The 17,301-nt window shown below is 37.1% G+C and overlaps 1 protein-coding gene and 1 non-coding gene across 6 annotated transcripts in view; one reads left to right on the top strand and one right to left on the bottom strand.

The window, feature by feature from the left end:
• ADAM17 (ADAM metallopeptidase domain 17) overlaps positions 1-17,301 on the top strand; it is a 43,884-nt gene that overhangs the window by 12,163 nt on the left and 14,420 nt on the right. For 3 of the 5 annotated variants that reach the window (XM_032496993.1, XM_006191847.3, XM_032496994.1), the window contains 9 exons: positions 2,958-3,088; positions 4,039-4,127; positions 7,610-7,778; positions 8,496-8,629; positions 10,405-10,494; positions 12,331-12,444; positions 13,365-13,509; positions 13,618-13,706; positions 15,954-16,106. In XM_032496993.1, the coding sequence (XP_032352884.1) occupies positions 2,958-3,088; positions 4,039-4,127; positions 7,610-7,778; positions 8,496-8,629; positions 10,405-10,494; positions 12,331-12,444; positions 13,365-13,509; positions 13,618-13,706; positions 15,954-16,106 (1,114 nt within the window). Of the gene's footprint in view, positions 1-2,957; positions 3,089-4,038; positions 4,128-7,587; positions 7,779-8,475; positions 8,630-10,404; positions 10,495-12,330; positions 12,445-13,364; positions 13,510-13,617; positions 13,707-15,953; positions 16,107-17,301 lie in introns of those variants that run through there. The other 2 variants (XM_032496995.1, XM_032496996.1) reach the window with 2 other exon arrangements.
• On the bottom strand, positions 8,055-8,129 carry TRNAN-AUU. The gene has a single exon. It is a non-coding gene; the product is annotated as a tRNA-Asn (tRNA).

The raw sequence follows: 17,301 nt of genomic DNA, 5'->3' as shown, positions 1-17,301 counted from the left end.
GAGAGGTTAGGTAAGTTGCCCAGGGTCACTCAGCTAGAGAGTGGAAGATAAAGGATTTGAACATAAGTCTGACTCCAAAACCTGTGTAATTTCTGCTATGCTGATGGGGAGTTTGGTGAAGGAGTGGAGATATCGTAGCAAGAATTGAGTAGGAACAAAGGAAGAGAGGGGGAAACTTTAAAATGACAAGAACTCAAAATTTAGTTTTCTGGGTTTCTTCTGAAGTTAGACTTGAGGTGGCCCATTGAATCCTTGCTCTAGGGTCAGATATTGCCGTGGACTAACATACTTCTCTGTCATGTCTAATAGATGACATTAATTCATTAAGAACAAGTTAAACAATAACTACTTCTTATCTTCTGTACAAGGAAGCAGAGAAGTTTGTAATTAAAATTTTCACCTTAAGTGTTAATGGGAAATGTGTCTAACAGTATATGAGAACTTTGTACCAAGTACTTTAAAGGAGTTTATTTCATTTCACCCTCAAAACCATTCAGTTTGTAAGTGGTATTATTTCCATTTGTAGATGAAGATAACTTAGATTTAGAGGTTAAGGCCAAGATCAAACAGTGAATAGGTGTTGGAGGCAGGATGTGAGCCAGGTTTATCAGACTCCAAAGCCCATACCCTTTCTTAAAAAAAATTGGGCTACTTGAAATGATCAGTGGGTAGATGACTGAACTTACCTATGTGAAGTCACTCATTATTTGATGGTGATGGTAAATGAGAAGATTTTCTGTTTTTAAATGATAGAGGAAAGCAAAATAATTTAAGATCATAAAATTAAATTTTGATGTGACTGACCATTAATGGTTGAAAAAGTGTGGAAACACTAAGAGATTGCATAATGAATTAAAAAGTAATTTTATGAAAAAAACCCCAAAATTTGCCTGGAAGTTCCATTTCCTCTGTTTTAATAAATCAAGAAATACTATTATTCTAAAGTAATGAAAAAGTAAATTTGTTTTAATACTATTTTGGATAATGCTATAATTTTTTTGGAAAAAAGTATTTGTTTCTCTTACAAGTGAAATATCTCAAATTATTTGAAGAGTACTAGGATTGATATAGAAATGAAAGTGATATATACCCAGACCATAAATGGTCCACTTATGGATCATTAAAAATAGATATGAGGTACAAGCTTCCTCAAAAACTTATATTGTTTATAAAAAAGTGATGAGGGTGTAATGATGTACAGCATGGTGACCACAGTTAATAATATTGTACTACATATTTGAAAGTTAGATTTTTAAACAGTGGATCTTAAAAATTCTCATCACAAGAGAAAAAAAATTATAACTATGTGAGGTGATGGATGTTAACTAGACTTCTTGTGATGATCATTTCATAGTACATACAAAAGAAGATAGGAACGTAATGTTAATTCACGCTGATTACCGTAAATCCTTAAAGGTCAGAAAGATACATGAAAATGCTAAAGGAAGTCTGTAAGTTACATGACAACATAATTTGAGGGAGGATAAAGTAAAATACTAATTCTGACTGACATCTCCTGTTGGAGGTTTTATAGCTCAAAGGTGAACATTGGAAACTTAAAAAACAGGAGTTTTACCAATACTTGGTCCTTATTTTTTACAATATAGCAGATGCATAGAAAATGAAGAGTGCAGTGCTAGTGATTTTTTTTTTTCTGGGAAAGAACATTAAGTGAAAATAAAATTGAGACTCCTAGAGAGTCTTAAACTAAACAATAAGGCGTTTGTAAGACGGATGCTCTTCTTTTCAAAGTTCTCAGCATAACTGACAGGGGAAAAAAATCGTAACTGTGAATGTGTGGGAAGATATGTTTTAGGATAGCAGGAGAAAATGTTCCATGGTTTTCTGAAATAATGTTCTATTGTCTGTCCTTCCCAATGACCAATTAAAAACCACAGAATTACCTTGTTATGCTCAAAAAGTTAAAAAAATATTTGTTGCCATGGAGATGGTCCCAGTCTAGATTCTTCCTGGCAGTTTAGACTTATGCAAACCCATGAAGAAGTAACATTTTATAATTTCAACACCATAGTTGACAAAATTAGTTCCTGTGGCTGAGATGAAAAACATACCTTTATCTTTGTTGTTCATGGGCACACTGAAAGAACTCTATAAATGATGATTGAAAATTCTTGCTCACCACACGCAGTTTTTATGTCAGGAATGAAACTCGTAGAAAACAAGAGTATTAAGCTAACTAAAGAACTGGAGTGTGTATTTTAAAGTCCGTACTGGGTACCTTATATTTACTTTCCTCATGGTAATTGCAGATTACTTTTTTCAAGTTAAGTTCTCTTTAGAAGGAGAAAAGAAGCAGGAGTACTTCTAAATATAGAAAGTAGCATTAATTTGCACAGCAATAAGGCGACCTTGATTGCTGGAGGCCCCATAGTACAGGCATTTGAAATAAACTAAATTCAATGTTCAGTTTCACCATTTACTGGCTGTGTAACCTTGAGTATGTTGATTAACCTCCAAGCCTCAGTTTTTACTGTGTGAAGTAAAGACAACATACAGAGCAGCTGGCACTGAGTAGGTGCTCAATAAATGGTACCCAGTAATCTCAGTCTTTAATAACTTTTGAGGAAATAGATAAGGACATGCAACTGGAGAGTTTAAGGTTGGAGTCCTTACTTAAATTAGGGACTCCAAACTTAAACTCTCCAGTTGTATTTCCTTATTTTTTAGAGTCTCCAGAAAAGATGAATGTATAAGCTCTTTGAATGTTTTTCCCCTCCAGTTTTAGTTTCTTTTGATCTGCCGAGTTCTCACAACTAAAGAAATTAGTCTGTCCTTACTGGCAGTGTTAACTCTTAAGTACCACAGTGAAACAGTGGTTATAATTTGCATAGTACTTTATTAATGTCAACTCTCTTGTCAACTTCGTAAGTTTAATTAAATGAAAATAGGCCTGGTTTCTGTGCTTAGAGTAACGTACGGATGTATTCTTTCTTTAGGCATTTTAAATTATACCTGACATCAAGTACTGAACGGTTTTCCCAAAATTTCAAAGTCGTGGTGGTTGATGGGAAAAATGAAAGCGAGTACCCAGTCAAATGGCAGGACTTCTTCAGTGGACACGTGGTTGGTTAGTAGATTTATTTGCTTGTCCTTGTGTCTGGCGGATTGGGTGTCCAGACTGAACTTGATTGCATGTTCTTTTTTTTTTAATTAAAAATTTTTTTAAATAATTAATTTGGGGGTCATTTATTTATTTATTTTCAATGGAAGTACCAGGGATTGAACCCTGGACCTCGTGCATGCTAAGCACACACTCTACCACTGAACCGTAGCACCCGCCCCCTCCCCGGCATATTCTTTTTGAGGGGAGGAAAAAGAGGTCAGTAAAGTGCTACTGTTTGTCTTTTATCTGAGCTTGGTACGTCTGGAAGCAGAGACATTCAAACAGGAGGAAATGAGTATATCCAGCATGTCCTCCTAGCCAGCTCTATTGATAGTTAAAGGGATTTCCTCTTAAGTCATGTGAATTTAACCTCTTGTCTCTGGGGAAGGATTGTAGGCTTCCCTTATGAGATTGGAAACAAAGAAAGATAGGAGATAAAGTAATTGACTCTATGGTCCTGTTATGTATTTATTTAAGAAAATATATCAAGCAATTTCAGTTTTACTTGTGGAAATTTTTTTGCAATAAGAAAAAAAAAAAGACACTAAAATACCCAAATAGTATAGTTCACGACCTGTATATTCTGAATCATGCTTCCTGCCTCCTCTTAGTTCTTTCTTACCCCAAATTAGGTAAAATTATTCCAGAAGAAAAATCTACACTCTGTTTTGTTTTATAACACACTCTAGATAATTCTCCTAAGAGGTTTGTGGGAAAGAGGCCAGTTTCAGATGAGTAGGAAGTGAGACTGCCCAGCTGCTTTCTGGGCAGTGTTGCTTGGGGGTATCTCCCTGCAGTGCCGAGGTGCATTCCACGCGGATGAAGGCCTTGGCTGATTTTTATTGACAGTAGTGCGTAGTTTATTTTTTGATTTAAATATTTTTTAATAATGACTCTTTTTTTTTCCTCTTAAGGTGAGCCTGATTCTAGGGTTCTAGCCCACATAGGAGATGGTGATATTACAATAAGAATCAACACAGATGGGGTGGAATATAATATAGAGGTAAGTCTACATGTGAACTTTTTTCTTAGGAGCAAATATCTCTGATTTTTAGAAAGCCTTTTCTCTCAGTTGTTTTAAGAAGAAAAAGGTCTTTAATTATACTTACTTTTCTCCTTGTATTTAAAGCTTTTTGTTTTAACCAGGAAAATAGATGAATTAAAAAAAAAGGTTTTTTTCTTAACATATCTAAGACTCTGTCATAAGATGCACTCTGTATTTTTAAGTACTATAATTGAGAGAAAGTCACATGTTGGGTGGAAAATAGGATGAGAAAACTTTCTTTCCCTCATTTTTTCTTTATTCTTTCTTAATAATCCTACTGGAAGTGTAAACGTTCTCAAAAGTGAAGGCAAATTCTTGTTTCTCTGTTTCTCTCGTTCCCTCCTAGGTGTTCTAGATATGCAAGATAAATAAAAGGTGATAGTTCATAGTCTGAGAAGTTCAAAAAGGAAACTACAGGAAAATCAGGCTCTGGCCACTCTTCTGTTGAAATACTAGCATTAGAAACCAAGACCGAACTGGCCACGTCTGTGCAGGATGCCTCCCTGTATGTCAGATGCTAGTCCAGAAAACAAAATGGTTGCCACAGATTTGTGGCTGAAGAGTTTCTGCATCCCTAGGAAAATGAGAATGCTCTGGGTAGGGGTGATATCACTGAAACAGAACACTTGTGGGAAAACGATCACTGAGGTTGATCAGAATGAAAGTTTCAGGTATATTTGAGTGCCGTTAGGGGTCAGACAAGGTGCTGCTGCTGCAGTTACTGTAAATGTTCGTAACGTTCCTGCTGCCTGGCCATGGTCATTTGTCTAGCTATCACTGCGAAGAAGCAGTGTCTGTCTCTGGCCATGCAGTCACTTCAGTCTGTTAGTGTTGAGACTATCTGATGTCAGTGTTTTGGGGAGTGTGGCACACCAGAGTGAGTCAGCAAATTAGCACAAAGTAAATGAGCATTTGCTCTAGAACAGGCAAATCAACCAAGTCTTAAATTTACGTATTCATTCGATTTATTTTTTTTAAAGTACTTTTTTACACACTCCCTAAAAAATTCAGAAAATAGATTACCCACTACTGGGAGATATAAGTATTAACATTTTGATGAATATCTTTCCAGGTTTTTTTTTTTTTCTATACATATAAACACAAATAAGTAGTTATACAGAGAGGTTTTTCCTATAAAATTAGGACCATATAATATGTATAGTTTGTTTTCAAATATTTTTCATATAACTATGTAATTATGAACATTTTTCCATGTTAGTAAATGAAGATCTAAATTAGGGTTTTAAATAAATGCTACCTGTTGGTTCATTGAAACATTGCACCACTTATTTAACCAATCCACCACTGACGCTCAATTATTTCATTTCTAATTTTTGGAATTAAAAATGCTGTGGTGAACAGCTGTTGGGCATGCCTCTTGGTGCATGCATTTAGTTAGAACAGTCTTGGTGGTGGGAAGCAGCCAACCTGGGAAGCTGTAGGAAACTGCCTGGGCTGTGCCAAGTTTCACGTCGGCAGCTCCCATGGCTCTGTAGCTGCACACATTGCTCATCAAGGCCGATGTGGGTCGGGTGATCCTTCTCCACCTTGTAGCTCTGACATCTGGACAGATGTTCTGTGAGGTTGCCACAGAGGGGAAACATATGGAGAATCCCACGGGGGACTTTTAATGGCCAGGCTTGGAAGTGGCCTACATCATTCCACTCACATGCTTAGAGCTCTTGTCCCTCGACCTGCCTTCCAAGGAACCTGGGAAAGATAACCTCCTGTGCTCAGAAAGATGACACAGTGTAGGGAATGCACAGCATCGCTTCTGCCACGGTGCACGTCCTTGCTCATTTCCTTAGGGTAATCTATTACTTCTTCATCCAAAATGTGTGCATTTAGGGTGCAAATTAAATTTGCTCAGATTCCTCACTTTTCCAAATGCTTCCCTTTGGGAGAATTAAGAATTGTTTCCATCCATACTTCTCTGTTTCACTAAATACAAAAATGACCATAATTAATATTCACTGTGAGATGTTCACTTAAAAGCGAACTCATCAGGTTTATTGAAGGACTTTCGCATGAGATTAATAATTTTTTAAACTGAAAAAGTGGTTTATTACTTAGAAGCCTACGACCCTTCCCCTCCGCCTCAACTATCCCAGCCCTAGGAAACCACTAATCTACTCCCTGTCTCTTTAGATTTGCCTTTTTGTTTTAGACTTGCTCGGTCATTTCGTATAAATGGAATCACACAATATGTGGCTTCTTTCACTTAGAATGTTTTTGAAGTTTTTCCGTATTATATAGCATGTGTCAATTATACTGTTTCTTTTTATTGCCAAATAATATTCCATTCTATGGACACACACCACATTTTGTGTATTCATTCATCAGCTGGACATTTGGGTTGTTTCCACTTTTGGGCTATTATGAATAATGCTGCTGTGAGCATTTGTGAAAAGTTTTTGTGTGAGCATGTGTTTTCATTGCTCTTGGGTATATAACACACCAGTAATGGAATTGCTGTCATATGGTATCTCTGTTTTTAACCTTTTAAGGAACCACCAGACAGTTTTCCACAGTGGCTATACTTCATATTCTCACTGTTTTACATTTACTGCGTTTTACATTCCACGTTACATTCTTACTGGCAGGAGATGAGGGTTTCTCCACATCCTTGCCAATAATTGTTATATGTCTTTTTGATTATAGCCGTCCTTGTGTGTATGAAGTGATTTTCATTTCCAGGATGGATGTGGAGATACATATATATACATACATACATATATCCACATGGCCTTTCTTGTACAAGCTGCCTGGTTCTGATGAGACCAGAGAAGAACTTTGTTTTGAAAAAGATAGCCACATCCTCTTATCTTGGGTAATCTTGCCTGTATGTTAGTGCTGATTTACTGTGGCCACACAATGTATGAGTGAAGATTTAAAAAAACAGAAAGAGGCTTTCTCTGAAATCAGTAAGTTTTAGGCATATCGTTGCAGTTTTTCAGGTTTCTCTCATGAAAATATGTGTGTTCTTTCCTGTGCATAAACTCTATCGTGGCAAAAAGATGTTAAGGAAATGAGAATGAAAATCCCATGAGAATATTGTCTTGTCTAAATTTGATTCCTAATATGTTCATCACCTGGAACGGTGCCAGCATACAGTAGGTACTACATAAGTATTTTTGAATGAATGAACAGAAAAGGATATGCATTTCCTCTTCTGGATCTTCTAAAAGATTTTATAACTTGTGCAAAATAAGGCTTTTTTCATATACAGATAAAATCAGAGAGTGAATAACCCATGTACTTATTTACCAGCATAGATACTCTGATAAAAATTGAAATGATTTATTTTCAGTAAAATGACTAGTCAGTTTACTTAACCTGGAAATGAATGTTACCTAAAAACAAGGAAAGGGTGTTGTAAGAATTTCATGTTTAGAAATTTTTATATTTTCAATCTCAGTTTTATTTGTTTTCTATTTTAGCCACTTTGGAGACTAATTAATGATACTAAAGACAAAAGAATGTTAGTTTATAAATCTGAAGATATCAAGAATGTTTCCCGTTTGCAGTCTCCAAAAGTGTGTGGTTATATAAAGGCGGATAATGAAGAGTTGCTTCCAAAAGGGCTGGTAGACAGAGAGCCGCCTCATGGTAAGACTGAAAAAATGTATTTCAAATAAGAAACAAGCATAACAGCTGTCTTCAGTAGGGGTGGTGGTTAATTGATTAAAAAAAACATGATTATCAAGTAACTACAGTATTGAAAGTAGAGTTTTGTTCAGAAATTTCTTAAGTTAATTTTTTTGTCTATAATGTACATATGAATAAATATATTAAAATAGATAAAACAAATGAACTAAAAATTGTTTTTTATTTGGAGGAGAGGTAATTAGGCTTTTTTATTTTTAATTAGGTTTATTTATTTAATGGAGGTACTGGGGATTGAACCCAGGACCTCGTGCGTGCTAATAAGCAGGTGCTTTACCACTGAGCTATACCCTCCCCCCAAAACAAACTAATTTTTAAATGTTTGATTATCTGGATATTTTTACCATTACTTGGGTTAATTTGTAAACTTCTTCTAGAAGAAAATGACACTTTCATAGCCCAGCAATAAATAGGTTATTGTTTTATTCTGTTAAATACTTTTGCACTTTTCCTTGGTTTTGAATTATACAATTTCAAAACCTCATATTACTTTTTCACTTTTCTATCTTCCCCTAAATTGTTTTTTTGTTCAAGATACCATTAAGGATACTGAGCTCAAATAATATTTGTTTCAAAAATATGTTAGATTTAAAATGTTACTATAAAAAACTCCTTGTTTTGATGAATTTTGATTTAATAGTGCATACAAATTCATATTAGAGCTTGTCCATCGGGTGAGGAGAAGAGCTGACCCTAATCCCATGAAGAACACGTGTAAATTACTGGTGGTAGCAGATCATCGCTTTTACAGATACATGGGCAGAGGGGAGGAGAGCACAACCACAAACTACCTGGTAGGTGTTTGATGCTGGGTCAGGTATGGGACAAAGAAGTTCATGTAGATAGGCAAATTGTGTTTAAGAGAAGACTGCTATCATTTGAAACATCATGAAATGAGATCTATTTCAGATGCTCTATGATTTCCTAGGATATTTGGGAACTGTCTGAGGTTCTTACATTATTGTGTAGAGATTCTAGTTTCAAATTTCTGAAAACCCATTTTACCTTTCAACTAAGATCTTCTGCACATCAGAATTTTTATGTGGATTATGTTTAGGGAAAGTTCATAATGTAGGTCTCCTTTATACAGGTGAACTTTTGGAAAGCATCACTGCTGTAATGGCAGTGCTTCTGTTGGTGACACATGTGGATGTGTGCTCCAGAGTGGGGAAGGGGAGAAAGTATTTGTATTATTTTTGCTTATGTGTATATATCAAAGAAGTTGGTCAGTTGGGTTTATGTCATATAAGATAGCTAATTGTTGGACTATAACTGTGAAATGAGACTTTTGGGGTCACAACTAGAGGGCAGAGATTTGAAGGAAAGATTACAGAAGTATTGATGCTGGATTTTTAAGCATTTACTATTGTAATTTTAAAAGTCAAGGGATTCATATTTCATTGACATTTTTTTGTCAGCATGACCTCATTCCTCGTGATAACTTGGCACTGACCGTGGTGATGTTGAAGGAATAAGAGAATGCAGCTATTCATTCGTAGTGTGGAGCCCGGCGCAGCAAAGACGTCTTTCTCCTTGCCTTGCTGCTCCCGTTCTGTGTTTTTTCTCTCCCCTTCCTCACCCCTCTTTCCTGTCCTTTCCTCGTCAAGTGAGTTTATTATGAGGGTAGTAGGAGTTGTGTGTGAAGTCACTGTAGTTCTTGTTCCTAAGTAAGAAATTCTTTCCTGAAAAGCTTCTTTCTTAGTATGGGTTTTGTACTAGGGGCTCTGAGTTTACTTCTTTGTTTATTACACCAAGAATATGAATACAGTGAGAAGTCTAGTCTCAAAAACAGCATTTCTTAGTCTTCCAGTTACTATAGGCAAAGAACAGTTTCTTAGACCTGCAGTGTGCTTCACAGTTGCCAGAACCTCATTTACCCAAGTTTTTGAACAATAAAATGTTCTCTTTGAGGAGAAGATAGGTAATAAGCACTTTGTTATGTAGTTTGAGTTGCCCTCATCTGTCACACTGCCCCTCCTCCCTCAGTGTCCTATACCCACCTCACCCCCTCTGTCTCTCTTTGTACCTGGTCCTCAGGGCTGCACTTTGCACAGGGAGGGTCTGGGACAGGATTAGTTAGCAGTAATCCTTGCTCCTTACATCTTTCCGAAGAAGGCATTTCTTTTTTTCCTGTTTTGTTTGTTTGTTTGTTTGAGGTACTTGGCAAGAGAGAATGAACAGAGTACTTCTTAGAAGGAAATATTTTAGGTAATTTGATTGACTTTTAACTTTCATTTTTGTAATTGACTGGAACGGCAGGTTTTAAAAAGCCTGTTAACTTGATACTTTGGTTCTGTAGGCAGTTGATGACCTGAAATTTGTGATGAGCTGTATGTACCACTGCTTACTCTGGTAGCAACACTTGAAGTTGGAGGCCAGGAATGATTTCTTTGTTAGAGTTGTTAATGTAAAGAATTAACATCTTAATGCTAGTTTTTGTAACTGGTGAAACTTTTACAACCGTGTTTTCTCTAAAATTTTTTTAAAAATCCCTACAGAACTTACATGACATTGCAAAGAGGTGCAAAGAGATATATAATGTCTTCCCCCCTCTCTCTCATGCACACAGATAGAGCTCATTGACAGAGTTGATGACATCTATCGAAACACTTCGTGGGACAACGCAGGCTTTAAAGGTTATGGAATACAGATAGAGCAGGTATTTATCATCGGACGCGGCTCACAGTGCTCAGCTAAGTTATGTGATGTAAACGTTCATCATTTGTATTCAAAACCCAGAAACCGATCTTCCGTTTTAATCATGAATACTCTCAAATGCCGTAGATTTTTATCTGAATAACTTAACAGTGTTTTTGATATTAATTCTATATAGATTATGAAATTTTCTGTTCTTTGGCTTGTTTTAGGCAGAAAGCTTTTCTATGCTACCACAATCTCTATTTTTTCTGAATTCGTGCCTTTTTTAATCTCCTGTATTGTTTTATTTTTCTCTGATTATGCTTTATGTCTTCAGTTAGAATCCTAGCACATATTGTTGAATACTTAGAAAATTGACTTAAAAATACTGGGTACATTTGCATGGCATTTGTACATAGAGAACCATTAGGTCTCTTTTCCCCAAATCTCCTGAGTTCTTACCTGTTAGTAGAGTATGTCCAGCAATGAGGTACTTATGTCATCCTAAGTGTAGCTCATAGTGAAGATTGTTCCAAATCGGTAAGACTGATTAGAAAGACTTCTGAAATTGGATATTGCTTTGGACAGACATTTTGTCATGGAAATTATTATCTCTGTTTCTTCCAAGCTTTTTGTGCTCAGCTAGCCATGTTCTTATGGGTTCTGTAGTGTAGAATTTAGAGTAAAAAGGAAAAAAGCTTTTGAAACCATGCATCATACTTACAAATGTTAAACTTTTATGGTACTTATGTAAAGCTAAGAGAATTATTTCCCCCTTTTCCATTCTCTTTTACTGTTTTGCACTTTCTTTTTTAAGTTATTATTTGAATAGGTAATATATACACATGGTACAAAAGCCAGTGAAAAGTAAGTCTCCTCAACCTCTGCCCATTGTCAAACCAGTTCCTTTCCCCAGAGACGTCATGTCACTAGTTTCATCCGTATCTTTCCAGAGTTATTTTATGCATGTGTAGCGTGTGTGTGTGTGTGTTTGACATATTCGTGGCATGCTGTACTTTTTTGCATCTTGCTCTTTCATTTCATGAAAACCTCACTTGTTTAAAATAGCTGCATCATGTTTGAGTTTTAGGAGAACAATAAATCTCCTTTTTGCTCTAGAAATTTGGAACCAGTTGAAAAAAATAGATGTGATGGGTGATTACAATACCAGCTTTTTAAATGGTAATAGGTAGATTGGAGGATGTGGTTTAGATGTACAAAGTGGGCTGCCACCTAGTTCTTCCCAGAACTGGTCTTGATCACCCACCGCCAGCGCTGGGGAGCCCACCCCAGTGAACTACCACGTGGTGGCAGAGCAGACGGGAAGAGATGCCAGCAGCAGCTGAGCTGAGCATGGCTTTGTTCCTTGTCCAGATTTGCCAGCCTGAATGTTTCACCCCCTTTGGAGAGGAGGCTTTGTTCCCTTTTTAAAGTAGGATTACTATGAGTGTGTATTATATGTACAAGGAAAAGCCCCTGTTCTTTATGCTCTTCTCCCTGTGGTGTGCAGTGATGGCCACCCTACTGTTCTGCATCTCTGAATCACTGACTGCTGTTGGGATAAATGTTTCAGCTCATGAAACCCAGGTTGTCATTTTTTTCCCAACTAAATATAGAAGAAATGAAAGTTTAGGAATACATTTACAAGTCATTCGTTGATATATGTTTTCCATACCATATACTTCTCAGTGTGATTTTAAACATTGGATATTAGAGCTGAGGACTTTTATGGAATTTTGGCTCTAAAACTTTTTTTTATTTTTTAGAATGGTAGATGGTCTTTTTTTAACAATGCAGTATTACTTCAGTCTTGTGACTTTTCTGAGGTGTTCTAAGTATTCTCTCTCTTTAAGTATAGATTCGCATTCTCAAGTCTCCACAAGAGGTAAAACCTGGTGAAAGGCACTACAACATGGCAAAAAGTTATCCAAATGAAGAAAAGGATGCTTGGGATGTGAAGATGTTGCTGGAGGTAGGTCGTGGAATCCTGGATGTGTTGTGGCTCATGTCTGTTAATTAATGAAGGGCCATATTAGAAAAGGTAATTGAAAACCAGGCGCAGCTCCAACAGTGACCTTGTCCCCCGTAGCAAGATAGATAGCCAGATGGGCAAAACTGAGAACAAACAATGCTAGAAAGCAGTGCTTCTTAACCTTAATATTTTGGGGAATCTAATGAAGCAATGGAGCTTTGGAAAATAGATACTCAGTGTATACATTTTTTGCACACCATTTTGTTAGTTCAGGTCTCTTTGAAATTTATTGGTAGAGCTCTTAGATCGGTAATTAACACATGTATCAGATGGTAGAATACAACTTGGCGATCTGACAGTTCTCTACAGGAATTTTTAATTTTTGTGTTTTTATTCTGGTAACAAATCTGAAGATAATTAACCTACATGTTCTATGCCATACGGATTCTTTCCTTGACGAGATATGATTTATCCTTTTTTGTCACGTGATCTCAGTGTCTCAGTTTGTGGGTACTGTTGCTTTGCTGTAAAATGACCGTCTGTGAGGTGATAACGTTGATCTTTTACTCTGTTGTTAATGTATTAATTTCCTGCGGCTGCTCTAACAAAATACCAATCAGGGAGGGAATTAAGAGGTACAAACTATTATGTATAAAATAAGCTACAAGGATGTATTGTACAACACGGGGAATGTAGCGAACCTTTTAAAACTATAAATGAAGTTTAACCTTTAAAAATTGTGAATCACTATATTGCGCACCTATAACTTACGTAATATTTGTACATCAACAATACTTCAATTTAAAAAAGTGTAAAAAAACTGCAGTCGATCATGCGGTACTGTTCTGGAATATTTGGTTGAAACATCTTTTAGTGTGATATATCTGTTAATCTAATTAAGAATATGTATTTCTAAAAAGCAATTCAGCTTTGATATCGCTGAAGAAGCATCTAAAGTCTGCCTGGCACATCTTTTCACCTATCAAGATTTTGATATGGGAACTCTCGGATTAGCTTATGTTGGTTCTCCCAGAGCGAACAGTCATGGAGGCGTTTGTCCAAAGGGTAAGTTTTCTGTTTGTTGTGCGAATATGTAGCAATAGCAAGCTGATTAGATTATGTTATAAATCTGTATTGAATAAGCAATTTGTCTCTGTTCCTTTTTTCCTTTAGCTTATTATAGTCCAATTGGAAAGAAAAACATCTATTTGAATAGTGGTTTGACCAGCACAAAAAATTATGGTAAAACCATTCTTACAAAGGTATGTTCTTTTAATTTTTACAAGGGTAGATTTTGAGCTTATTGTAAGACCTCAGCTGTTACAGATTTATAGGCATTTTTTAAAATAGTAATACATGCTGTTTTTTGTTTCTGTGTAAAAAAACATTTTTAGTGGGAAATACAAAAATCAAAGTAAAAAGAAGAAAATAATAGTTAACTGTCAAGCTTCTTTTGAGACCAATCGGGATTATTGTTTCTCCTCAAGACGTCCCTCCTAGAGCCCTTCATCTTGCAGGTCCTGATAGAGGACGGCTATCCACAGTGTATAAGGAATATACTAAAAACTCAACAATAAAGAAAGAACAACCCAACTTTAAAGTAGCAAAAGATCTTAATAGTCACCTCACCAAAGAAGATACACAGGTGGCAAATAAGTATATGAAAAGATAGATGCTCAACATTGTATGTTATTAGGGAATCGCAGATCAAAACGACAGTGAGATACTAACACCACACAACTATTAGAGTGGCTGAAATCCAAAATGCTGACACCACCAAATGCTGGTGAGGATGTGAAGCAACACGAACTCTCACACACTGCTGATGGGAATGCAAAATGGTACAGACACAAAATGGCAGTTTCTTGTAAAACTAAATGTACTCTTACCATAGGATCCAGCAACCATAGTTGTTAGTATTTGCTCACAGGAGCTGAAGACTTATATTCTCATAAAGACCTGTACATGGATGTTATAACAGCCTTATTAATAATTGTCAAGACTTGGAAGCAACCAAGATGTCTTTCAGTAGGTGAATGGTTAAGCCAACTGGCCCATCCAGACAATGAAATACTATTCAGCACTAAAAAAGGACCAATCAAGTCATAAAAAGGCATGGAGGGACCATAAGTGTATATTGCTAAGTAAAAGAAGCCAATCTGAAAAGGCTCCATCCTGTTTGATCCCATCTGTATGACATTCTGCAAAAGACAAACCATGGAGGCAGTAAAAACAGTGGTTGCCAGGAGTGGATGGGGAATGAGTAGGCAGAGCACAGAGATTTTTCGGGTGTTGAAACTATTCTGCGTACTTTAATGATGGATATGAGACATTATGTGTTTGTCAAAACCCATAGAAAGTACGACACAAAGAGTGAACCTTCATATAAATTCTGAACTTTGATTGGTTCAAAAGAAGTAAAATGGGATGAGAGAAGAAAAATACACCAGTTTTTGGAAAATTTTCCAGGATTGTTTTCTGTGCTGCTGCTTTACCTTTTTGGTATTGCAGCATCATCAGTGGTTTGATTTAACGGCGTCTCTTCCTTGGTCTTCCAAAATTTTTCTATTATAGGACACATAGGACAAAAAACAATTGCTTTGATATTTCTAAAGCATCAGTCTGTTAGAAAATCTTCTAATGAATTTTTCTGAAGCACAGTTTGGAATTACTTCTCCACATTGCACCTTTGGGATTTGTGTACTTTTTGCCCAAAGTGCAAAGTTTTCTCTATGACCATTTTAATACAAACACTTGGAAAGCTTCAAGACATTGATTTTAGCATTGCAACTATGTCTTAAAAAAATTCCAGTGTCTTGCAGAATACACATAAATTTTTTCAGGTTCCATGGAGTGATTTTTTCCCCCCACTTAGGAAAAAAAATCAGTAATTAAATTTGTTATTTTATGCAGACAAACACGGGAGAACTTTTAACTTTACTGGCTGAATTCATCGTTAACATTCAGATAGAAATCTGGTGATGGGATGGATTCAGTGCAGCCCTTTAACTGAATTCTGATAAATAAAATCCTCTAGATCATTAAGTCTGCCGTTGGACATGAATTCAGTCACTGAGATAAGGAGCATGGTTTTGTTATTCTTCAGTTGTCTTTTCCCCCCGCCCCAGCCCCTCATGCTGGATTTTAACAGGGGTGTGGTTGGGGTGAGGGGCAGGAGGCTTGACTGATTGACTGCAGTTTGCTATTTGGTTTATCGCTGTTTGGAACGGCCAATGTTTCGTGCCTCATTAAGAGTGCTCCAGTATATCTTTTAAGTTATATTTTCTAAAGTTGATTTAATTCATCCTTATAATACTATTTAATAGTATTAAATAAAATCCTACATATTCTGTTTAATTCCTGTAATTGATAGAAGAAACCATAGTCCAGCTATTACTCTGTTTTGATCTGATTGATCAGGAGCCCATTTAAGACACCAGGACCCAACTGGCCAAAGCAGGTGATGGTTAGATGTTGGGAAATAATGTTTCCTCTGCCTGCTCCTTCAGGAAGCTGACCTAGTTACAACTCATGAATTGGGTCACAATTTTGGAGCAGAACACGATCCAGATGGTCTAGCGGAATGCGCCCCGAATGAGGACCAGGGAGGAAAATACGTTATGTATCCCATTGCTGTGAGTGGCGATCATGAGAACAATAAGGTATGTATCTTTTGGTCCATTTACATGTTTTTTTTAATGGAGATTCTGGGGCTTGAACCCAGGAGTTTGTGCATGTTAAGTATGCGTTCTACCATGGAGCTATACCCTCCCCGCTTTTGGAGCTTCTTTGTGTGGTTAGGAAAGAAAGAGGCTACATTTGATTATAAGGAGAGCTCGCAAAAGCTTTCCATTGTAGGGATGGGACTGCTAATTACCAGGTACCTTGAAACTTGGTTGTGTGTTTTAAAGTGAACCTGGTCCATCTACGTTAGTCATTTGGACTGTTTGTTACCAAGGTTAAGCACATGTCGGTTTGGGCTTTGTGGAAGATTAACTACTTAACGTAATGGCCTGCACTGGAGCCTGGTTTGCAGGGTCGGGCGGGTTTAGGCTTTCAGTTGGAAATTTCCTGTCACTCCACTTACAAGTTGTCATTCATGTTAACTCCACATTGCTTTACAACTTGCATGTTTTAATAAACTTTTGTAACAAAATACATAATTTGCCAGACCTGAGGGCGGAGCCCTTGCCTTTCTGGCTCATGGCTTTGCCTCCAGGGCCTGTTTGGGGTACCCGGCACGTAATAAATATTTGTCGAGCAGATAAAGGAATAATTTACTATTGGTGGTATCTGATGGAGTACACTGCCCTTGTTGATTTGGGACATAGTAAATAGTTTCAGAGACTTTCCTAAGAGTGGCTGTGACAAACTCTTAGAGTCTGAACTAAAAGTGTTCATAGATGCCTGGTACTTTTTCCTTATACTTAAAGTTGAGCAGCACAGGGCAGCAAACAACACCAGCTGGGTTTAACTCAGTTCTGACACTGTCTTCCTGGAGATAGCATCAGATCCCACAGGTGAAGGGCTCAGTCTCACGAGACTGTCCTTCCACGCTGCCCCCACCTGCACTTGAGATGCCAGTTGCAAATCTGGCTCATCGCCTGTGCTTCTACCAACTAGCTATAGATTGGAGGTTCCAATGATCCCCTCCTTGGGCTCAGTTAGTTTGCTAGAGCAGCTCACAGAACTCAGGGAAACACATATTTACCAGTTGATGATGAAAGGGTACGATGCAGGATACAGATGAACCCCCGGACGGAAGAGGTGCCAGCGCGGGGCGTGTGGGAAGGGTGTGGAGCTTCCCTGCCCTCTGGGTGCACCGCTCTCCTGCAGCCCCACCTGTTCACCAACCTG

The sequence above is a fragment of the Camelus ferus genome, chromosome 15 (genome assembly GCF_009834535.1).
Source record: "Camelus ferus isolate YT-003-E chromosome 15, BCGSAC_Cfer_1.0, whole genome shotgun sequence".
In the NCBI taxonomy this organism is placed as follows: Eukaryota; Metazoa; Chordata; class Mammalia; order Artiodactyla; family Camelidae; genus Camelus; species Camelus ferus.
The sequence above is the reverse complement of the archived record's forward strand: the minus strand, read 5'-3'. Positions and strand labels throughout refer to the sequence as shown.